General features: G+C 42.6%; 1 protein-coding gene across 1 annotated transcript in view; it reads left to right on the forward strand.

Moving 5' to 3' along the window:
- Positions 1–237: 237 nt before the first annotated feature.
- LOC311235485 (uncharacterized protein) overlaps positions 238–25,003 on the forward strand; it is a gene marked incomplete at its 5' end in the record, with an annotated part of 45,585 nt that continues 20,819 nt past the window's right edge. Inside the window, 5 exons of the mRNA XM_084322948.1 lie at positions 238–300; positions 6,565–6,619; positions 20,147–20,997; positions 21,175–21,277; positions 21,497–21,625. Of these exons, the coding sequence (XP_084179074.1) occupies positions 238–300; positions 6,565–6,619; positions 20,147–20,997; positions 21,175–21,277; positions 21,497–21,625 (1,201 nt within the window). The remainder of the gene's footprint in view (positions 301–6,564; positions 6,620–20,146; positions 20,998–21,174; positions 21,278–21,496; positions 21,626–25,003) is intronic.

A 25,003-nucleotide genomic window follows, 5' to 3' on the forward strand; every position in this document is an offset into this window, starting at 1 on the left:
TTGTCAATCAGAATGGAGTGATTGACCGTGTCAAAGGCCTTTTGTAGGTCCAGCATGACCATGCCGCAGTATTTGCCTGCGTCCACCTCTTGTTTGATGTGGTCATTCAAATAGAGAAGGCATGTGTCAGTGGAGTGGGATGTTCTGAAGCCGGTTGTTATCGTGTTCAGATTCAAGTGCAGCCCTGGCTACTCTCAAACTCCTCTTCAGGCCTGGTCTTCAAGAAGAAGACAGTTGATGGCGCTGCTGCGCCTGGAGGCGATTCAGCAGGAAGAAGAAGACGCACACGTGACGTCAGACGTAAGCGCAAAACATAGCACGCTACGCTATTGTGTCTCACACGGAGAGGAACCATCTTTGGTTTTATGTTCGGAGCTAGCTCGCTAGAAGATACATTGATCATTTGAAAATGTCTGGAATACAATAACCGAGTCAACGAGAGACTGACTGCAGCTGTTGAAGAGGCTTCTGTACAGATATTATCTGAAAGAACCATAGAAGACAACGAAGGAGAGATTGACCCGCTGGATGATCTGAAGCCTGAGATGAAAAGACACACACCAGGTTTGATACCAAGTTGATATAAACTAATCCAAGAGCAATGAAACAGGTTTGATACCAAGTTGATAAAAACGAATCCAAGAGCAATGCAACAGGTTTGATACCAAGTTGATAAAAACGAATCCAAGAGCAGTGAAACGGGTTTGATACCAAGTTGATGAAAAGAGCAATGAAACAGGTTTAGCTACCGGTTAGCTACACTTGGCTACCGAGTACGACGTTATGCTAACAGTTAGCTAACGGAACGTAAGCCAATCTCGGTCACTCTTTGTCTGGGACCGCCCAAAACCAACTTCGGTCACGCCCCATTTTGCGCGGCATTCTGGATCTTTACTCACAGCCCCAACCAGATTTTGACGTCGAAAGGTAGGTGATATGAAATCATACTTATTTTAGAGTATATATATCAAATGTCATGAGTTCATCTATATTTGGTCATCTAAAGACTATTAGATATGAAAGTTTGTACCAGTACGAAGTTATAATTGTTAGAATGTGTTCTGGGCGACGATGTTTTCCAAGTAAAAGTAGCATCTTAAATCGCTAACCATTAACCCTTTCACTGCCACACTACAGAAGGTTAACCCTTTACTATCACACTACAGACTGTTCCGTCTGTGTGATAGTAAGGGTAAAACTTCTGTAGTGTGGCAGTGAAAGAGCTAACCCTTTGTCGTGTGGCAGTGAAAGGGGTAACCTTCCGTATTGTCGCAGTGAAAGGGTTTTAACCGTTTGGTAGTGCGGCAGTGAAAGGGTTAACTCTCACTCGCCCCAAGATAAAGTCAGATAGTTTGGTTATGTTGCTAGCATATATAGCCAGTGTTTTGTCCGACGAAAATGTGTAAATGCATTGTAAATCTTAAAGGCCCACTTGCAGGTTAAACCCTACTCTTCAATCATGCCTGGGTAATTTACATCATTGGTATCTATTTTCATTATTTATTTATTTCCATTTGACGCCGGAAATTCCACTCAGAAAGGGTTAAAAATGACCATGCACGATTAACATGTATGGAGCCAATCAAAAAGCTTATCAGACGCTATCAAGGCTGTGACGTCACTGCAGGTAACTTTCCCCTACTTCTGATCCACTACAATGGAGTTTGACGAGTGCAGAAAGCCATTTCCTTGATCCAAATAGACGCCTTACAAGACGGAAATGGGTTTAATCGTCGGAGACTTTGATGGACCAGCTACAACTGCATTTTTGGTTGAAACAAGGTAGTTATAAGGTTTTTAATGTCGTAAAAAAAGAACTACATGTACCACTAGGCAGCCTGTTGTTCAGTACAGCAGCGCTATTGGTCTGTGTTAGGCTGTCGCCTTATGCCTTATCCCCATCTGGGTCATAGTACCAAGCTGGCTATATGGCTAACGTTATCGTTACCCTGCTAACGCTAGCATTATGTCTACTGTCGTGAACCATTTTAAATCGGGGCATGTAAAAGAGTTTGGGGAACGAGTAAAATGTGCAGGTCCTCTTCTCAGACCTGTGGGGCACTGCACACGCATCATGCCGGCTAGCAAGCTACACGTCACGGCATGTTGATACGATAGTAGCCCCTTTCATGATGCACTCGGTGCATCACAGTCACGAAAGGGGCTACCACGATAGCTAACTAACATTACCGTTACAAGCTCAAACACCTTATAACTATTAAGGGGGCTTTCTCACTGCCATTCGGGGGCGAATCAGCTCTGCTCCGTCCTCGCTCTGTCCTTGGGTGCGAACTTCCCCCCTCTAGTTTGCGTACACACTGCAGTCTTGGTGCGCTCCGGGTTTTGTTTACGGTTTGCGTTTTGAGCGTGTAAGCTTGCCGTAGGCGATGATGTCACGCTCGAACAGGAAGAGTTTTCACACACGGTGGTGGAAACTGGATGCTGATATAAAGAAACAAATAACTAGGGATGGGTATCGTTAGGATTTTATCGATACTGCTTAACGGTTCGGTACTTTATCGATACTCTTATCGGTTCTTTTTGATTATTTTGCAAGAAAAAAAACAATTAATTAAGAACAGAATCGACATTGCTTTATTATTCTTTTATATAACTATAAATAAATATTATTTCTTCAGCAACAGCAGCAGCAATGTTTTAAATGTGTCTGAATTATAGACTTTTCATAATTAACAACAAATTTAAGATAAAAAAGTTGGAGTCATACAATACTATTTTGATTGACAGTCGATCTGCCAATTACGTCACACCGCTTGCACCCACCTCTTCTTCTTACCACCAATCGGAAGCTCTCGTTCGTTTATTTACTTCCGGATTGTCAGCCATTATTCTACTCGGAGCTCTCAGCTCAGGCTAATAATGTTAGCTCCCCGCCAGCCACATTGACAAGTACCAGCGCTTATACCATACTGGCAAATGTCTTGTTGCACAACAAGCTTTGTCCGCATCAACTTTAGTAAAATAGACCCAGACTTTTGAACGTTTCGTTCTGTCCGCCATGATGAGAGCAGAGCTGTCTGTACTCTGTAGCCTACAACAGCACCCGTGTGTGTGTGTAAGAGCACAGCACAGCCCGCTCCTCCTCGCGCAGGCAGAGAGAGACCGAGGGAGGAGAGATATAGAAAACGGCCAACAAGATTAGTTTGCGACGTTTAAATTCCTCAAAAAAAAAACTCCATAATTTCTCGAGTACCGATGACGTCGGAGCTTATAAATACTCCGGTCTTTTCTAATATAGTACCGGTTCCCGTTTAGAACCGGGGTCCGGGGGTCATCCCTACAAATAACCAATAAATATGAAGTTATATTTGAACCTCTGTTGTCAAGCCTTGTCAATATAACCCACCCCCTTTTCTCACGAATGGAACTGTTGTCGTGGAGTCCGCTTTGAGCGTTTAGCGTTAGCTTAGCCTATTTATTACTAGTTAGCAGCTAACATTAGCCCATTGCTTGCGGCAATTATATTGCATGTCATTGATCTACCGGTCGATCACGACCGCCTGGTTGGGCACCACTGGCTATAGAAATAAATGCATTCGAACAAGAAACCTATGTATAGTAGACATAGCAATGGCAAAAAAATTGCCAGGCCTAATGCGAGCCAGGGAAGTCTTGTGCTTGTAACGTGGCTTCATGTTTTCATCCACTGAGCCGTGAGGCTCAACATGGTTGTTTGGTTGAGGTCTGAACTCGCCAAATTGCCCATAAATATAGTTTTTGTGGGTATTGTTATTGTCCAGTTGTTGCTGTATGTTTTTATCTGCTCAAAATTCAAGCAAGCATGAAAGCATTACAGTAATGACGTTGTGTGTGTCAGCAAGTTGATACAGCAAGCCTCTCCCGTGTTTTGGTACAAGCTTGCACACCACGCTCCCACTGGCGTGCACCCGATACCACCTATTCCAGCGGTCCAGGTTTGGAGCGAATCAGTGTCCACGGGGGGGGGGGGGGGGGGGGTGTTCTCAGTAGGACGGACACCAGGGTTTCCGTTGTCCGGTAATTACCGGTTTTTGACCGGCAAAATCTGTTGAAGTCCGACATATTTAATCTCTCCGGTCATAATGTCCGGTGAAAATAAATCCCTCTAAGCACAATTTGATTATTTGAATTGTATTAAAATAGGCTAAAATTAAATAGCCTATGCGATGAACGAAACAATCATTATATTTGTTTCATCGTTGCTTCACCAAGCAGGTCTGTCTGACAAGATGTGTCAGCGCGAGCTTGCTGCTAGATTTACGAGAAGCATGGAGCTGCAGACCCACAGAACCCACCAGCTTTTCCGGCACAGTGCAGTACTCCAATTCAGCCATTGGCAATTCAGCTGTTGGGTGGGGGGCGCTGCTGAGCGGTCCCCCGACCGGACCTGAAAACACTGCTGTTCTGTGGGTCTGCAGCTCCATGCTTCTCGTAAATCTAGCAGCAAGCTCGCGCTGACACATCGTTGGCATTATTAGACAGACCTGCTTGGTGAAGCAACGATGAAACAAATGTAATGATTGTTTCGTTCATCGCATAGGCTATTTAATTTTAGCCTATTTTAATACAATTCAAATAATCAAATTGTGCTTAGAGGGAATTATTTTCACCGGACATTATGACCAGCACCAAGTCGTTGGGAGGTGGAGATATACATCACGCAAACCCACGATAATGTTGTCGTCTCTCTCTGCCAAATTTCTCAGTTCTTCGCTTGATATAATTAATACAAATGTCCAATATAACGGAATTCGTTAGCTCATAAAAATGTGATTATAACAGACTGCTGTTTATTAATGTCGGGCAGACTGCCCACCGACACCTCAAGTCGGCAGCAGCACGAAGTCTCGAGGGACTTATTTTATTTGGAATATATTAATGACTGTATATACGCAAAAGTAGCCTAGTTTTAAGTTAAAATATTATAAATGCCTTGAGGATGTCATTCTTTATATAGGCCTATCAATTGTTTTTAAGCTCAATAAACTCTGACCGGAATTGATCCCATTTGTCCGGTAGATTGAAATCTACCGGACACTCAGACCGACAAAAAAAAATTCTAACGGAAACCCTGACGGACACACCCTATTTGGGTGCGATCGGGCTGTGATTCGACCCCGAATGGTTAGTGAGAAAGCCCCCTAAGTTACTACTGTTGTGTCCATAAGTTCCCTGACAGAATACTTTGTTTGTGAGGACAAAGGTATACAAAGAGGAGAGAACCATTTTAAATCAGGGCATGTTAGGAGTTTCGAGAATGGCTAGCTAACTTAGCTACTAATGTTATGTACAACGACACAATGATTTACATGAGTATTTACAAATATGGTAACGTGGTTGTGGCTTTTACAAATGGTGGTTAGCTTTAGAGATAAATGGCTATGATCACGGAGCAATAGTGTTAGGTCAAACAGATACTAGCTCCTCGGCTAGTAGTAACAAGAAGGCTCTGCTTCCTGCCACTACCTGCCTGTGATTCTCAGGCCCCCTGCTGCCCTGTACCTGGTGTGACATCATCATTAAGATGACACGCGCACGTTATGAACCATGGTTTAAAATATCCATGTGGTGGTTGTGGTTGGGCGGACAAAATGTTTGATAAAAACGCTAAAACTGGGTCAATTTCGATAAAAAAAAATGTCCCTCTTCATGAAAGTCACCGTTGGCCTAGTCACATTGTTTATTGAACAAAAATACAACATGCAAGTGGGCCTTTAAGAAGAGATCTGTATAAATAATGAACTGATTTTGAGTGGTTTAACGTGTATCTGCTCTGTCCCTCGTTGTTTGTGGGATAGGGCGGGGACTAACTTACTGATTCAGTTTATGAGTAACAAGTTAGGGGCATCCATATTTATAAAGATAACTTGGATAATATGCAGAAGTTTTACACATTGTGTTCTCTCTCTCTCTCTCTCTCTCTCTCTCTGTGTATATAAAAAAACATCTGAAGCATAGACAGTCAGGGACAGCACAGCAGACAAGGTAGGTTTGTATGTGCGTGTTTGTTTCTCTACAGGTGAATGGAGGTGTGTGTGTGTGTGTGAGGCTGCCATGCTGAACTGGGTGAAGGTAAGGTTGTGTGTTTGCATGTCTGGTAATATTTCAGCATAATCATTTTGGTTTCATGCTCATTCATATTCAAGTTCAATAACAATAGGCAAGATCTTCTTGATACCTTCCATAGTTTCTTCATCTTTTCATCAGAATATCACTCATATCCAACAAACCATAGCAATAAACTCCACGTACCTTTCTCTCTGACAACTAGCCATCAATTCAACATTAGCTTTAGAGGTCCTAAACTCTGGAACACTCTAAATTCATCATTGAGGTCAACGGTCCTTATCCATATTCAAAAAACAATTCAAATCTAATTTAATCATTTAATCATAAATCACTCGCATACGTTCCCTCCTAGCATTGTTTTTTTTTAAATGTAATAAATAAATAAAATAAACTAAGTCGTCAGCCGTACAATAATAATAAAGTTCATATTATTTTACTTGTTTAAAGTATTTTTGTGTGTTTGCAGATGCCTAATATCCGCCAAATGCGGAAGAGGGAGAGGAAGGTGCGTCTGTGGACCCCGGAGGCCATGGATCAGGCCATCGCAGAGGTCAGAGCAGGCAGGTGTAGTGCGAGGCGGGCAGCCACGGTGTTCGGGGTCCCTAAGTCCAGCCTGATCGACCGACTCAGCGGAAAGGTGGCTCTGGTCTGCAACATCGGCCGGAGCACCTATCTTACCCCTGAAGATGAGAGTTCCCTGGTGGAGTACTGCTTGTACTCTGCCAGTTATGGGTTTCCGCTGACGAGGTCGCAGGTCCTGGCCCACGCCCTGGCCATCTATAACCTCCGCCACCCAGGGAACTCAAAAACATCCCTTGGCCAGGGGTGGTGGATCAATTTCAGGGAGAGGCAACACCATCGCCTCACGATCCGGATCCCGGACACCCTTGACAGTGGGAGGGCAGCCTGCGCCAAGAGGGGGGCCATAGAAGAATACTTCAAGCTCCTCACCAGCACCATGGAGGAACATGGGCTGAGGGAGAAACCCCATCTTATTTATAACTGTGACGAGATGGGGTTTCAGCTGGACTCCAACCGGAGGAAGGTCGTTGTGCCCCGTGGGACGAAGCACGCTTATAGGCAGGCCCAGGGAACCAGGGAACACATCACGGTCCTGGCCTGCCTCAACGCGGCTGGGGAGGACGTCCCCCCTTTTATTATTTATAAGGGGGGCTACCCAGGAGGGCCCTACAATAGCGAAGGAGTCCCCAATGCCCTCTACGGGAAGTCGCCAGCGGGGTACATTGACTCGGAGCTTTTTAGGAAGTGGTTCACCGACCACTTCCTGAAGTATGCCACGGAGGAGCGCCCGCTGCTGCTCGTGATGGACGGTCACCAGTCCCACCTGGATCCAGAGATTGTCCGGACGGCACAGAGGGAGAGGGTCATTCTCCTGTGCCTACCGCCACACACCTCTCACATCCTTCAGCCTCTGGATGTGAGTTTCTTTGCACCCTTGAAGGCAGATTTCTCCGGGCTTGTGGGAGATCTGTCGGCAGTTAGCCACTCCATGATTTCTAAGAAGGAGTTTTCAAGGGTGTTCAGAGACTCCTACCAGAGGCAGAAAGATCGGAGGGTGGTGGTGGCTGGCTTCAGGAGGTGTGGCCTCTACCCTCTGGACCCTGCGGCTATTGATTGGTCGCGGGTCATGCCGTCTGGGCCACAGCGCGGGACCCCTGCCCCTCCCCCTGCATCTCACGGTGACCAAATGCGTCCACATTTTTATAGGATTCTATCACATTTTCATAACAATAGCGAATATAACTTACCCTGCGCTGTTTTCATTACCAATTAACGATGTTTTATTTTTCCTTTATATGCGGATAACATTAAAATCTTAAATTGTATTATCATTATGTTCCCCTTTAGACAACAAACATAATGCTAATGATGCACTTTTGTTAAGATAATTATGTGACCATTCTCGGTCACTGTACTGAGGTTGCATTAATAGTTTAACGCTCCTGTGTTGAGATCACGTTTACATCAGGATCCCCCATTTTCAATTCATAACAATTGAAACATAACAGGTTAGCTACACTTAGTTACACTTAGCTACCGGGTAGAGTAGGGTAAATCTGCAGTGCCGCAGCCCGGTGCCTGTACTGTGCGTCGGGCCTGTACTGTGCTGTGCACTACTGCGCATGCGAGAAACAAAGTAACATAATATAGGACACTAGAAACATAAAGTAACATACGGAAAATATGACCTAATGTCCAAAATAGCTAAATAGGTACTCACATTTTAACTGAAAGACATCTTTGGTTATTTTTCAACGAAGAATAATGAATGCTTAAAGTAATACTATATAGGTTAATTAAACCAGAGCTAGAAAAAAACGCACTCTTGTACTATGACCTGCCTCCAATGTACTCCCCAGCCACCTCCAATGTACAGTTTTCCCCACCTACCCAACCTCCTCCAATATACAGTACAGTTTCTTCCCCATCATGTACAGTTTCTTCCCCATCATCAGCCAATATTCAAGAGGCCCAAAGCCTATGATCAAAGTATGGACTGGGAAAAACAATGGGTGAGGAGGTGTTAGAGCCTGTCTGGACAGTTGGACCCATCCTCCGTCCTTCTCTTGTTGAGGTACTGGCCCAGAAAGTGGAGTCAGAAGAGCAAGAAGCTCTTGATAAGGAGGCAGATTACGCAAAAAATAACATGGATGAGGAGGATGGAGAGTACGAGTGCGATGAGGCGGAGGAAGAGATGGAGATCAAAGAGATAGACTTTGACAATTGTTTTAGTGGGCTCCAGGGTGCACCCGTTTTGGCCTCATTTTGCGACCAAACCTCAGAGCTGTGCGACTGGATGTTTTCCCTTGTCGCACTGGTGCTCCCAGCTCCCAGCAGGTCTGTCTGTGTGTATGTGTGTGTGTTTAGCGTCTTTTTCCCCCGTGGCCATGTGCGTTCTAAAAAAAGAAGAAAAATCTCTGCCTTTGATTGGCTATAACACGTGCATTATGCAAAGACCAGCCCAGATCTGCCTCTGATTGGCTCTGATCATCACCCTGCCATTATTATTCGCTGAATGACGGGATAAACAAAATAGCCATGTGAGCATCTTGATTGATTGAATTGATTGATTTAAAACTTTATTAACAGATTGCAGAATGGGTACAGTACAGTTCAATACATACGATTGTTAACACATTGGGCGCCAATAACGTCGTACAACGTGTTTCAAGGTCATGCTAATTTTGCCAAACCACGGCGTACGACGTTATTGATATCATATTTCATTTTTTCGCCATGGTATTCATAATTCCCTCACCCAGCCTCGGCTGATACAGTGGGAGCCTGCACAACTCTGCAACGCTTCAATACTGCCGCCTGGTGGATGATCGGGCGAGTTACAACCGGAAATGGATCTCTGGTGATCTCTGTGCATCTGGGAAATGCGTCCGGCACTCGCATATTGTTGCGGGACTCTAGACACGCATCCGTGTATATGGATCGCTGCCATAACTCAATAATCGATATGATTTGGGCGTTTATTATTATTATACAAACCGGAAATGGATCTAGTAGATCGCCGTCAAATAAGTGGTGTCTTTTTCCTCCAGTCTCATCGGCGAACGGTAAGAGGACAGTAACGTTACTTTCAGCGTGAATGTTTATTATTATTAATGCAAACTGCTCTGATCAATATATCACCCATACTACATAAAGCATTTACTGACGATCACAGAATTATAAACGACCCCCCCCCCCCCCCCCCCCCCGTTCATCCGCGCATGATGAGTCATAACGTTTAGGATCATGTACAGTTGAAATTTAATATAGCGTGTATCGGCAACAAACGGCAGTTGATAATCTATATATGCGTTTATGCCTATAACTCATGTTCTAGGAATTACTGCAGAAAACGATTAAAACATATTTATATTCTAGACCGTATTTTCGTATGAATCTATGAATGAAAAGGTATAACGTTCCTACATCCTGAACGATGGATAATAGATGTTGAATGGGCCATAGTAATGTCAATTTAGCAATACAATTTAAAAAGTGGGGTTTGGGTGGGTGGGGCACACTGTACAACTGTACAAGCAAAACTGTACATTGGAATATTGACAACCATACTTGGTAATTTACTGTACATTGGAGGGGGTTGGGTTAGGACATTTACAGGGGCCAGTTTCGAATTGCAGTCTCCCGTAGGTGTTCTTTGAGAGTGGTTTTGAAAGTGGGTAGTGATTCACATTCCTTTACAGCTTTGGGTAGGGCGTTCCACATTGATGTGGCATAATTGCGAAATGTGTTTAGTCCCTTGTTTGAGCCGAATCTGGGTTTAACATGATTTGTGGAGCTCCCTCTGGTGTTGTGATCGTGGTATTCACTGACCTTTGGGAAGTATTTTGACATGTCCATGAGTACTTTGGTCGTGTAGTGTATCTTGTAGACCAGGCCCATTGCAAGTTGCTGTACTCTGTCGTCTACTCTAAGCCATCCTAGGTTGTCAAAGTGGGCAGGGGTGAGGTGGGTTCTAGGAGTAAGGTCAAGCAGTAGTCTGACCAGTTTGTTTTGAGATGTTTGTAATTTTGTTTTTAGCACCTTTGAGGTGCTTTGGTACCATGAGGTGCAAGCATAGTCGTAGTACCCTTGAATGAGTGCTCCTGCCAGAGTCTTCAGCATACGGTATTCTTGTTTACCAGAGAGGAGATCCGGTACAATAATCAAGTTCGTTGGTTGACTTTTTTTTATTACATTGGATGCCATTTTGTCACAGGAAAGATTTGCCTCTAGGATGGAACCCAGGTAGGTAATTTCTTCTTTCCTTGTGACAATATTGTCACCCACTGTAACTGAGAAGCCGTCGGTTTTGCTGAGTTTGTTATTTGAACCGAAGAGAATGGACTCCGTTTTGCCCATGTGTAATGAATGTAATCGAATTGAAACGATAAAAAAAGCACAGCGTCTCATACTGGTTTCATAATACGTTTCCGAATGGGTGTTTGGATTAAACAAAGTGTATGCAGTGATGCTTTCCCAGCGGAACACAAGCTGCTTAACGTTACACAGGTATTTTATTAGAGTTGTTCCGATACTAGTATCGGAAATGCCGCCGATACTGCCTAAAATGCTAGTATCGGTATCGGCGAGTACACGTAAATTCTAGCCTCCGATCCCATGATGTAATTTATCTCCTGCCGAGTCCTGCGGAGAGTGAGGATTATAAAATGAACATGTTTTAAAGTGTGATGCTGTGTCATTTTAACAGCAGATACACTTTCTTAAATTCCATTGTCCCCGACAGTGCGGTGTGACGGGGAGCTCGGACGGGAATCGGGATGTGTTTGGCTGGTGTTATGATAGCATTAGCTGGAAAGATAGCTAGTTGGAACAACATCCGCTTTTAACGTTACATCAAATCAGATGATCGCCTGTCCTTTCTCCAGGACCTAACACTGTCCGTGACCGTCTATCAACAATAATGCACCCACGGTGAATTGTATTTAAGTTAAGTAGCTACGGACTAGCGTTAGCTGACTATTACTAACGTTATCTTAATGTCGATGCGGGAAGGCGAGCTAGGTCAGTTAGCTTAGCTTGATAACGTTACCGTGTCTAAAGTTGGTGCTATTCACATAATCCAGCAATAATGGCTGCAGACCTGCAAGCAAAGTACAGCAAGTGCCAAAGGATAAGAGTCTGAGGCGGAGTTTCAAAAGAGAATGTTGAATATTTATTTTGCATCAAAAATCACAACATGAACGTCTGCCACTAGCTTACAGACTGAATAGGGTATATCTGCAGAGCCACTGAGTAGCGAGTGCAACACCGTTTAATGTCCGTGTGGATCATTGGAGTAGGGTATATCTGCAGTGCTGCAGCCCATACTCATTGATTAATGATACTAATACAAATCTATACAATCACCTGTTGTTGAATAAATACCATACGTTCTAGTTATTACTAAAAAACAGTATAACAGTATCTGAAAAAAAAAAAAAGTATAATTTATATATTTTTTTTTAATTTTTTTTTTATGCACTGGTATCGGATAAATATCGGTATCGGCCGATACCCAAAGCTTAGGTATCGGAATCGGAAAGGGAAAAATGGTATCGGAACATCTCTATATTTTATACACGTTAATTAAGCTATGTAACGTTAGGGAGCAGCCCTTTAGCTAACGTTAAGATTAGGGCTGGGCGATATGGAAAAAAATCATATCGCGATAACGATATGATAATGTTATCATATTTCTCGATATCGATAATTATCGAATTGTAGTATTAAAAAAAAAAAAAAAAATTAAACAACAGATGTATGTTTATTTTGCAGCAATTCTTTGTCATTGCCGCCTACTTTAGTGTTACATCCCCTCACACTCCAGTTCTCAGGCTGCAGCTGGTTCAAAAGCGAAAGTAAACCGGCTTCTCTGCTGGCTGTGGCTCCAGGGGAGTTGAACAGTTCTGGCTCTGCTCGTTTATTTTCGATCTTTTGGCGCTTTTTTGGTGGACAAACCACCGCACATGTGCACCGTGACTCGTGACTGGAGTCTAGTTCTGCTAGCACACATAGCCTACTGTGTACAGACGGTTTCAAACTGTATTTTAAATTAGAAAGCAAACAAAATAAATGGACAAGAGAAAAATAAATCTCAATTTGGTCAGTATTGTCATTTGGACAAGCAAAGCCATTACTTTAAGTTGCAGGCAAGAAAGACAAGTCTGTCCACCACCTCTGGTTTTAAAACTGCCCTGTTGCAGGTCACACAAAAAATATTAAAAAATATATAAAAAAAAAAAACGATTTTTCGATTTTTTATTTCGATATTCGATATCGATTATTAAAATATATCGTGATATTTATTGTTATCGTTATATCGCCCAGCCCTAGTTAAGATAGCAGGAGCCGTCGGCCAACAAAGCTGTTTAAACAAATGGATTATCATTCAAACGTTATTCAAGCCTCCCGTGACCAGTAAGTAGTTACTACTACTCAACCGCAGCAATGTGCGCTATGTGCCTAAACTTTGCTAGTCAAGACTCGACAGTACGCTGGGTTGAGGAGCAGGCGGAAGTGGCCATTTTTCAAAATAAAATACCTGAAAGACTATTAGTATAGGGAGGTGTAGTGGGTACTTCCTGGTCTATAGGGAGGTGTAGTGGTTACTTCCTGGTCTATAGGGAGGTGTAGTGGTTACTTCCTGGTCTATTGGGAGGTGTAGTGGTTACATGATTGCTGTTTCCGGCCGGTCCATCTTGAAAACAATGTATTTTCCCATTGCCCATTTCTAAATCGTCTCGTTTAAAACAAATAAAGCATCAACATTTGCATGGTGTACCTTTCTGTGCGTATTCATCCACAATCTATAGCTCAACATGAAAATATTCGCAATTAATTGTAAAAACAAAAATCACTGAATTTTATTTCAACCAAAAATGCTGAACAAATAATGTTAGTGATAGAAGGGAACTCATTTTGTGCAAAAATGGAAAGCTTTCCAAATGTTCATGAGGTAGAATTGTTACAATAGCTGATAATCCATTTTCCCAAAGATAAATCCCTATACGGGTGGACCTCGCAGGCGGTCCAAAGTGACATCAGACTACACCTCCCTATTTAGGAGCCAATTGTTTGCATGATTAAAAACGATGGTTCGAACATCCTTTCGAAAAACCCTGGCGAATGTTCGAATCCCAAAAACAGGCTTGGGACAGCTCTAACTGGAGCTGAGCTGAATGTGTTAAAATAGACATAAAAAGGTGAAGGATTGGACTTTGTGAGCTAATTAATACAATGTTATTTATTTACAATAATTTACATAACATCTTAAGAGATTACTAATGTGTATGGAAACTGACAAAAAAGGTAATGGTAAAGGTAACGCTTAAAATGTATTTTTGCAGCGGCAAAAGGCGCAGTGAAAATTTTTGGGTGCACCTAAATTATGTGCTGGTGCACCTAAATGAAAAAGTTAGGCGCACTGGTGCAACCAATGTAAAAAGTTAGTCTGGAGCCCTGAGTGGTGATGATGATTAGTAGTTTAGGGCACAAAATACAAATAGAAAAATATACTTGAATGTTGTGTCAGCAAAGAAGATATCCAGTCCATGATATCCACCTAAATTATGTGCTGGTGCACCTAAATGAAAAAGTTAGGCGCACTGGTGCAACCAATGTAAAAAGTTAGTCTGGAGCCCTGAGTGATGATGATGATTAGTAGTTTAGGGCACAAAATACAAATAGAAAAATATACTTGAATGTTGCGTCAGCAAAGAAGATATCCAGTCCATGATATCCAGTGCATATGAAAACATATAGTTTGAACCTTTTAAGATTAGGTTGATGTCCATCTCATCCCTCTCTCTGTTTGGACGCACAATAAGCTGATTACAGCATAGTTAGTTACCATTTGCTTGTGCTTCTTTCATTGCGGGCAGAAGTTCAGATCTCTTCTTCCTCAGCCGTTCTGAACAGTCCTCATTGAGGTACACTTCAGATGTGCTCTTGCTCTTTCCATGATGCCTTTAGTGAGACGGGTAGTGGTGAGACGGATAGTAGTGAGACAGGTAGTAGTGAGAAAGGTAGTGATGAGACAGGTAGTAGTGAGACAGGTAGTGATGAGACGGGTAGTAATGAGACGGGTAGTGATGAGACGGGTAGTAGTGAGACGGGTAGTAGTGAGACAGGTAGTAGTGAGACAGGTAGTGGTGAAGCAGGTAGTGGTGAGACGGGTAGTAGTGAAGCAGGTTATGGTTGGGTTAAATCCTGACACATTGAGGCCATGTCCAGACTGAAACGATTTTGGTCGTTTTAGGCAAAGTATTTGATCGTTTGCACCTTTAGTTTCTGCCACACGGAACTGCGTTCTGGCAGCCTGAAGATGGTACTTTCTGATACCAGCTCCCAGAGTGCATAATTCTGAAGACGCCCCCCCATTGCGTCACCATCTTTACAAGCGATACGTGTCTTCTCCTGAACCGATGACGTGATAGCCCACCTCTCCCTTACCCCGCGTGTGAAAACATCACAACAACAATGGCATGTACAGCTATTGAGCTTGATCGGGTTTGTACAGCTTTACATATTCTGTGCTCTATCTGTCTGAAGCGGAGCGGGGCTCTGCTGTGCTTACACACTCCCAACGAGGTGCACACACATGCTCAGTGCTCTCTATCTCTCTGAAGCGGAGCGGGGCTCTGCTGTACACACACTCCCGACCGAGGCGTGTGCGTTCATGTTACAGAAGCTATTGAGCTTGATCGGGAGGCTACTGTGATGCAATACACGATACTAACTAGAGATTAGCGTCACATAGCTGGCCTTTTTCTGAAAACCCAAGCACATATTGTTCCATAGCATACGCCTTCAGTTGATCATGACAAATCCTCTTACCGTGACTATTAAAAAGCCTCCATAATTTAGTAAATAAAGCTGTAGCTAGCCAGCTAGATTTGATGCTATTCAAAATGCTATCCACATTAGCTAAATAGCTAACCAACTAAATACAATAGACAGTGGTATCCTGAGGAAACGTTAAATACAGACAACATTTGCTAGTCGAAATGACTGGACACACACAGGGACAAGTTAAACATCAATCAATAAATTTATTCCAACAGGTAGTTTGAGCTGCATGTGAGCCGAGGTCTTTCTCTCCTCTCCGTTGGAGACTAATGTTACGTTGGCTCGAAAAGCACAGAACCGGCCGACACAAGTTAAAGGAAAACTCCAACATTTTGGGAGATTAGCTTATTTGCCATCTACCCTGGAGTTAGACAAGAAGATGCATACATTTTTCTTCTCTGTGCATACATTAGGAGTAGGAAGATGTTGGGAACTAGGCTAATGGAGGAACCTACTTCCAGTGACTGACGCTAAGCTAGGCTAACGGTGCGTGTCTTCCTACTCCTACTTCATGCACAGAGAAGAAAAAAGGTATGTATCTTCTTGTCTAACTCCTGGGTTGATGGCAAATAAGCTAATTTCCAAAAATGTTGGAGTTTTCCTTTAAGCTGCTAGCAACAGACACTATAACACTTCCGGTCGGGGTTTTTCAAAATAAAAGAGCAACGTCTAAAAACAGGAAAGACATTTATTTTGTAAATTTGTGGCACACACTTATTATCTTGAGACGGTTTCATTTTTACGGAAACCTTTTTTTAAATGAAAACGAAAAAGATCAAAATCGTTTTAGTCTGGACAAGGCCTGAGACAGGCTGCGGTTACATGGTGACTTTTAATTCCGAATTATAACTTCGGAATCAAATCATTCGGATGTAAAAAAAAAAAATCATGCGAGTTTACATGTCAAATCTTAATTCCGACAAGGTGTTTACATGAAAGTCACTGTCTAATCGGTCATTGTCATTGTAAGGTTTGGGGCTGGGAAGGCTTCTGATTGGGTAAACGTAAACAGGATGTTAACGTCATTACGTTTACCGGAAGTAAACAAACAGCTGCGACCGGTATTCTCAGCTACTGTGCTAGCGTACCAAACAACATTAACCAGACTCTCGGTGTGTCTATTCTGCTAACGTTAAAGGCCTCTACATGCTACAGCAACTTCAAAGCAACTGCACCACAACATCGACAAAGCAAAGGTGTTGCAGACACTCTATATGCTTCTGCAACATCGACGCACAGCCTATGTAACATTGTACCCCGTATGTAGCTAGGTTCCTAGATAGATGACACTTCCCTTCTCAACCAACCCATTGATAACAAGCAGACAAATAAGCATAATTTTTACTTCCGGGCGGGGGGTTTCAAAATAAAAGAGCGACGTCTAAAAGCACCGTAAATACGTTTATTTTTTACAATATCTAACGTTACACGAACCTAAACTAATCTAAAGTTAGTTTAGGTTCGTGTTAACGTTAGATAATGTACAAAATAAACGTATTTCCGGTGCTTTTAGACGTCTCTCTTTTATTTTGAAATCCCCCGACCGGAAGTATTATAGTGTCTGTTGCTAGCAGCTTAACTTTTGCCGGCCGGTTCTGTGCTTTTTCTAGCTAACGTAACATCATCATTAGTTTCCAAAGGAGAGGAGAGACCGCGGCTCACATGCAGCTCAAACTACCTGTTGGAATAAATTAATTGATTGATGTTTAACTTGTCCCTGTGTGTGTCCAGTCATTTCGACTAGCAAATGTTGTATTTAACGTTACCTCAGGATACCATTGTATTTAGTTGGTTAGCTATGTAGCTAATGTGGATAGCATTTTGTATAGCATCAATACTAGCTACAGCTTTATTTACTAAATTATGGAGGCTTTTTAATCGTCAAGGTAAGAGAGGATTTGTCATGATCAACTGAAGGCGTATGCTATGGAACAATATGTGCCCCTGTTCGCGATCATCTATGTGTACTGTAGCCTATGCGCGATCATGCGCAGAAAGACCGGGGGGAACTAATTCCGAAAAATTCGTGAAAAGCTGGGTACATGGACAGAAAAAGCTTTAATTCGGAATGATAAACGGAATAAACCGGCCACTTACATCGGAATGGATTTTATTTCGGAATGGCCATTTTCATTCGGAATTAAGTATTTTCAGATGTTTACATGATAACTTTAAATAGGATTTAACGTTAATTCCGAATTAAAGGGGGAATAAACTGTCCATGTAAATGCAGCCACTACTGCCTCTTCTCTAGTGGCACTGGGTGACTGGGAGCTATCTTACCATCTTGGTTTCACCTTACGTTTTGAAAGGAGGGGACATTTTCTCCTGTGATTTGTCTGCATGCTATTGGCTTACAGTGTGGGCAGTGTGTTAGGAGTAATGACGAGCAGATATGTGACGTTGTGAAAAATAAGTAAACAATAAGTGGCAGAACACTAGAGGTGCGGCAAGGGTGGACTGTACAATCCCTTTTAAAAGTGTATTTGGCCAGGCCGTCTTCTCATACAGAGCATCCCACCAATGGAACTCAATTCCTCAAACAATTAGAGCATAGGTGTCAAACTCACGGCCCGCGGGCCAAATCCGGCCCGCCACGTCATTTGATGTGGCCCCCCAAGAGCTCAGGTTAAAAAAAAAAAAAAAAAAATTGGGTTAAAAAATAGCAGTGTTAAAATAATTGTGGGTTAATGCGTTAATAAAGCTTTAACTTTGACAGCCTTAGTTATTACACATTCTTGAACATCTGAGGTAACAAAGGAAAAAAGCCAAAAAAAAAAAAAAAGCCACTCCTCAGACATTCTTTGACAATTTTACAGCCCAAAATACAAAAAAGATCCAGGCGGAATAGGTAACAAAGGGTTGAAGAAATATTGTCTGAACTGTCGGATGCAAACTGGCTGTGTGACATAACCGAGCATCTCGCTCAATTGAATAAGAAGCTGTAGGGACGCAAACAAGTCCCACCCAAAACTTGACCAATATAGTTGTGAACTGAGACAACCCTTATTTTGTTATTTTTGAGTACAGTTACAGTTGTGTGTTCATGCAGACACATAATAGCAATTTCATTACGAATTGAAAATGGGGGACCCTGATGTAAACAAGTCGAAAGTCTTTCTCTGGTCTGCATCCCCTTAACAATTGTGTGTATTGAGCTGTACTGTACTGTACCCATTCTGCAATCTGTTAATTAAAGTTAATTAAACTATCTTCCATTAGTTGGATGTATGGCCTCTGCAAGGTTGTGTGCAGCCATTTGTTTTTGTAACATCTGCTACATCTGTCCCACGTGTTCTTTGCAGCTCACAGTTGTTAGTTCTGCCCCTCTTGACTGTGACAAAAAGGTTTTGAACAAACTTAATGTCATAGCTTGTATTTGATGATATTCTTCTTTGTTATTTACTTTAATGGTTTGATCATTGATTGGTGGAGTAATATGGGGTTCTGATAAACTAAAATTATTTGTTAAAATAACATAAGCTGGGGGGGCAGGTGGCGCACGGAGATTACGTTTGTCACCAACACCGGGAGACACTAGGATTCGCCTGTTCGAATCCAGCTCCCGGCGTTGCTATCAGCTTGGCTGGCCTCTCACACTGATACAATTGGCTGTATCAGGGGGTGGGAAAAGCTGAAGGGTGGGTCCTGGGCGTTGTGGACAGCAACCCCTACAGTTCGGTCGGGGCGCCTGCTCAGCGAGGGTTGGAACTGAGGAGAGATAGTGTGGCCTCCCACACGCTACACTCTCCCCAGTGAGAACCTGCGCGGCCAGGTTGGCCTGCCCCAAGCTGCACATGCGTCGGAGGAAAGCATGTGACAGTCTCCGGTCTCCCGGACCAACAGTAGGGGAAAGTACGCAACAACCAGGAAGGGTGGGATGGGAGAAAAATCGGGAAAAAGGAGGGGAAGAAAGATAAAAAAAAAAAAAAAAAAAAAAACATAAGCTAACATATATTTTTACATTTATGCAAATGAACATGCAATATGTATAACTTGAATAAGTAATAAATACAGAAACACCATGTTTAACAATATGTAAATGTGTAGCTACATTTATTTTACATTACATTAACATTTATACGGTCTTTGTCCCTTTGAGGGCAACCATAATGCTGATGTGGCCCTCTGTGAAAATCAGTTTGACACCCCTGAATTAGAGTGTCCACATCATACCTTCATTCAAGTGCAGGGTTAGGGAATGGCTCATTGAAAACCAGAACTGTCAACACTGAGGTGTCTGTGTGTGTATGTGGATATGGTGCGTCTGTCTATGTCTGGGTCTCTTAATATGTCATGATGTGCTCCGTCCTTGTGTCCATGACTGTATTGTGACCTGTATCCCTACTATGTCTATGTGCTTTTGTTGTGTTTTTATTCTAATGTTATTTATCTTGATTTTATTCTGATTTGATTTTATTCTGTTTTTATTGCTAACTCTTTTTTTACACAGGATTTTAGCCTGTACCTTCTGGCAGGGGGACTGCCAATGGAAATTAGTCTTTTGGCTAAAATTGGGTGCATTTACATCTGTAAAATGTTTTATTAATGTACACTGTCCCCCTTGAACAAATAAAGTAAACCTAAACCTATTGTGTAGACAATTTATAGGATGTTTTACTCTCGGTTGCAGAGTTTCCCTTAATGATAAAGTTATCTACTGCATCTTTATGTTTGTTGTTCATATTATTTTTTTCCCTCCCTGCAGACCCCCCACAGCTCTCTGTGTGTGAAGAGGAGGTTCCCCCTGAGCAGCAGGAGAGGAGCCCCAGTCTGAGCCAGGAGGATCCAGAGGAGGCTGATGGCTCCAAGATGACCTTACACCCTGTGAAATATGAACATGGTGGAGAGAATACTCTGTCCTCACTGCTCAGCCAAACCCAGGACCCAGAGCTCCTACAGATTAAAGAGGAACCGGAAGAAACTGATCTCTCCAAGATCACAGTAGACCCAGTGAAATGTGAAGATGGTCAAGAGAACGCTCTGTCCTTCCAGCCTCTTCAAACCCAGAGGGAGAAAAACAGAGAAGCTTACTCTTTACGCAGCACCTCAACTCGACAGATAAAAACAGAGCCTGATGGAGAGGACTGTGGAGTATCGGAACCAGCCAGTAACCATTTGTCTAACAGCAGGACCTTAAATACATCTTCGGAATCATCCCAGGAATTCAAATCATCCAGTCACACCTTGAAACAATTTATTTGCAGTGATTGTGGAAAAGTATTTAATTACCATTGTCGTCTGAAGACACACATGAGAAGTCATACTGGAGAGAAACCATTTAGTTGTTCAGTTTGTGGAAAACGGTTCAGTTTAAAATCATATGTGAAGGCCCACATGACAAGAAGTCATACTGGAGAGGAAAACGGAGAAGCTTACTCTTTACCCAGCACCTCAACTGAACAGATGGAAACAGAACCTGATGGAGAGGACTGTGGAGTATCAGAACCAGCCAGTAACTTAGATCCAGATGGTGATTTAGAACCAATTAGTGATGACCAGCTTCTCTCTTCAGACTGTTCTGAGACTGATGACAGTGATGATTGGGACGAGAGTTGGGTTAGTGTGTGTATTTTCGCGCAAAAAACATTGTTTTGCACAATCACATAGCTAGCTAGGTAACGTTAATTATCTAAGTTGTCAATGTTCTTCTGTAGACTTCACCTTGATTTTACAATGAAATGAAGATAGCAAAGTATTTGCTGCATCCCCTGACTGATTATAATTTGTTCTTAGGGCCCACCTTCCCGGTCCCACAAGAGGACTGACCCCCCAAAGAGGAGATCTGTTGGCACCCAGCTCTCGATGGAAACTTTTCGGAATCCTGTCAAAAGTCGAGGTTTGTAAAATTTCTCATCAATTAGCAATTTATGTATTCCAGTTAGTGCAGATATTGCACATGTAATTTTGGCAGCTATAATAGCCTTTAGATATCAATCTACTGTAATCTATCAGTACACACCCCCAGCACAGACTCTTCAACCTCCTGCCATCAGGCAGACGATACAGGAGTATGAAAGCCAGGACTACGAGACTGACAAACCTTTTATACCCACAGGCCATCTGGCCAGGCCTTTGGAGCGCCCAGCTTCCCGGGACATAGGTTGCCTGACTGACCCCCCAAAGAGGAGATCTTTTGGCACCCAGCTCTCGAAGGACACTCTTCGGAATAATGTCAAAAGTCGAGGTTTGCAAAATGTCTTATCAATTAGCAATTTATTAGTGCTGTGATGTGTTGCTTAGAATGTCAATTCTGTAGCTATTGCACATTTTGAAATTTGAAATTTATTTTAAGGATAAACCCCTTGAGATATGCTATCTCGTTTTCGAGGGGGTCCTTAACATAAAATACAAAACATACAATACATAACAAAACAAAATACACTTATACACTGACAGACGCTCACCCCCACAGTCCACACTGATTCCGCCCAAGAGGATCGTCAATATATATATGTTCCCATATAAGTGTACATACAAAATTACAGTTTGATCTGTAAACATGTAAACCCTAACACAGTAAATCAGTAACAAGTGCAAGTAGTCTGCAGATGAGCAAACAAAGATATCTTAAATAACCAGTAAGAAGTGAGCTAGGCAGTTTGTTCCAATCAGCTGGAGCTTTATATTTAAAGGCAAGTCGACCAATAACTTTGGTGGTTCGAGGTATGATAAAGAAAGGATGATCCGTGGGTCTTAAATTATAAGTTGAACTATATGGAATTAGGAACTGCTTTAGATAGGGGGGATAATTAAAGTAAATACATTTGTAAACAAAAAGCAACCAATGAAAATGTCTTCTGAATTGAGGGGAAAGCCAGTTTAATGACTCAAACAGACGGTGATGGGTTCTATAAGGACACCTCAATACAAATCTGCAAACACTATTATAAGTGACATTTAAAGGACGGCGGTTTGATAGTGTGGTGTTCTGATAGATTATATCTGGGTAGTCCTACTGGCCAAATCCTCCCCCCTGACCGACCTTTCCATCACAGTCGAGAATGCAGCTGTGACCGCGTCCCCGACCGCCAAGAACCTTGGTGTTGTCCTCGACGACCAGTTGAACTTCTCCGCTCCCATCGCAGCGACAACCAGAACCTGCAGATTCCTCCTGAGCAACGTCAGAAGGATCCACCCCTTCCTGACAAAAGAAGCCACCCAACTCCTCGTCCAATCAACAGTCATCTGCCGCCTCGACTACTGCAACGCACTGCTCGCTGGCCTCCCGGCCACTGCCACCAAGCCTCTTCAACTCATTCAGAACGCAGCGGCCCGCCTGATCTCAAACCTACCGAAGTCAGCCCATGTCACCCCACCTCTTAGGGACCTGCACTGTCTCCCATTGCTGCACGAATCCGCTTCAAGGCCCTCGACCTAGCATACCGTGCGGCAAAGGGAACCACTCCCGCCTACCTCCGGTCAATGGTCTCTAACTACACACCCTCAAGACCCCTACGCTCTGCATCTTCTGGCCATCTCAGACCCACTCCTATCCAAGCTCCGGGAGGGTCATCAAGGAGAACCTGCCTTTTCTCAGTCCTTGCCCCACAATGGTGGAATGAACTACCCACCCCAGTTAGGACAGCCGAAATCCGTCCAATCTTTCGCCGTCGACTAAAGACGCACTTCTTCAACCATTATCTGAAATAAAAAAAATATATAATAATCTAACCCCAACTAACCTGTCATGCACTTGTCCTTATAAACTAACCTACACTGTAGCACTCAACACTTTGATGTACAGTGTTACTCAGCTGATAAGAGTTGTGCCCTTCCTGATGACTTGTCGTACAGAACTTGTAAGTCGCTTTGGATAAAAGCGTCAGCTAAATTACTAAATGTAAATGTAGTCCACTATTGGAAGTACCAGCTGTGTAATGATTCTTTTTCTAACTTGGAGCGAAAAACAGTTAATATGATACAATATGCTTAGGCTACAATTTGTTTTCTTTATCACAGCATCAATATGTGACTTGAAAGTGAGTTGAGAATCAAGCCAACGACCCAGGTACTTATATTCATCGACATTCTCAAGAGGAGCGCCATCTAAAAACGTAATCGACAAATTATTTGATATTTGCAACAAATTTGATCTAGTACCAAACGGCATACTATAGGACTTCTTCTTATTTAAAAAAGTTTATTAATAGCTAACCATTTCTGAACAGCATCAAAATTAGTCTGTAAAGCATACTGAATTTGTTGGATATCAGACTTGGAGGAATAAATCACTATCGCTAGTGTATAATTGAGTGACACTAAGATGGTATCTGGGTGAGATCATTAACAAATATAGAAAACAATAATGGTCCTAAAGATGAACCTTGAGGAATACCCATGTCCATAATCAAAAGTCAGACTGTTTACCCTGATATGATACACACTGGTGTCTGTGGTGGAGATATGAGTTGAACCAAAGTAAAGAAGGATTAGAGACACCAATAGCACACAGTTTGTTATAAGATAATGGTCAACCAAATCAAAGGCCTTTGTAAGATCTATAAATATTGCACCAGTGACCATGTTATTGTCCATTGATGAGTGAACATCATTGGTCAATTTCAGAAGGGCTGTAGTTGTGGAGTAGTAAGGTCTGAAACCAGATTGGCATGGGAATAAAATATGAGATTCATTAACATATTGGGATAATTGATAAAAAATTATTAATTGAAATTGGTCGATAATTATTGAGATCAGAAGGATCACAACCTTTATGCAATGGAATGACTTTGGCACATTTCCAGCTTAATGGAGTTTCATTAGTTGTTAAAGATAGATTAAATAAGTCAGACAAAGGATATGATAAAACATGAGAGGCAAGTTTGATGAACTTGATCTCCATACCATCTGAACCACAGCTAGTACCCAATCTTAATTCATCAATGACCTTCTGAACATCAAGTGGACGAATACTTCTAAAGGAAAAGGAGCTGTTACATCTGGTATTAAGAGGCACATCAGAGTAGGAAGAGTCATTAAATTTGACAGAATTAAAGTGGTGATTAAAGGCAAGTGCAATTGATGAGGGATCATTGACAATAGGTATGTTTGATATTGGCTTTTATACTGATATACCCCCAAAAAAAACTGAATAATTTCAGGTAATTAACATTACATATCTCTTTTCTTTTATCTACTTTTTTTCCTATTTTTCTGTATTTTCCTCATCCCAATTTAGTCGCTCATGCCAATTCCCCCCTCCCCTTCCTGGTCGTTGCGCACATGTGCCCCCCACTGGTCGGTCTAGGGAGCCCTGAAGTCTATCACATGCTTCCTCCGATACATAGGAGACAGCCAGCAGCCTCTTTTCACCTGGCAGCGGGGACTCTCATTGGTGAAGTGTAACGCGTGGGAGGTCACACTACCTTCACCATTTCCCTCCCTCGCTGTGCAGGCGCCCTGACTGACCTGTAGGAGTCGCTGTTTACAACGACCAGATTACCACCCACCGGCTTCCCTCCCCCTGACACTGCCAATTGTGCCAGTATGACGACCGGCACCGCTGGCAGCCGGATTTGATACCACTGTCTCTGCAGTGGTAGACAGATGCTTAGTCCGCTGT

Source organism: Notolepis coatsorum, assembly GCF_963971535.1.
Source record: "Notolepis coatsorum genome assembly, chromosome: 10".
In the NCBI taxonomy this organism is placed as follows: Eukaryota; Metazoa; Chordata; class Actinopteri; order Aulopiformes; family Paralepididae; genus Notolepis; species Notolepis coatsorum.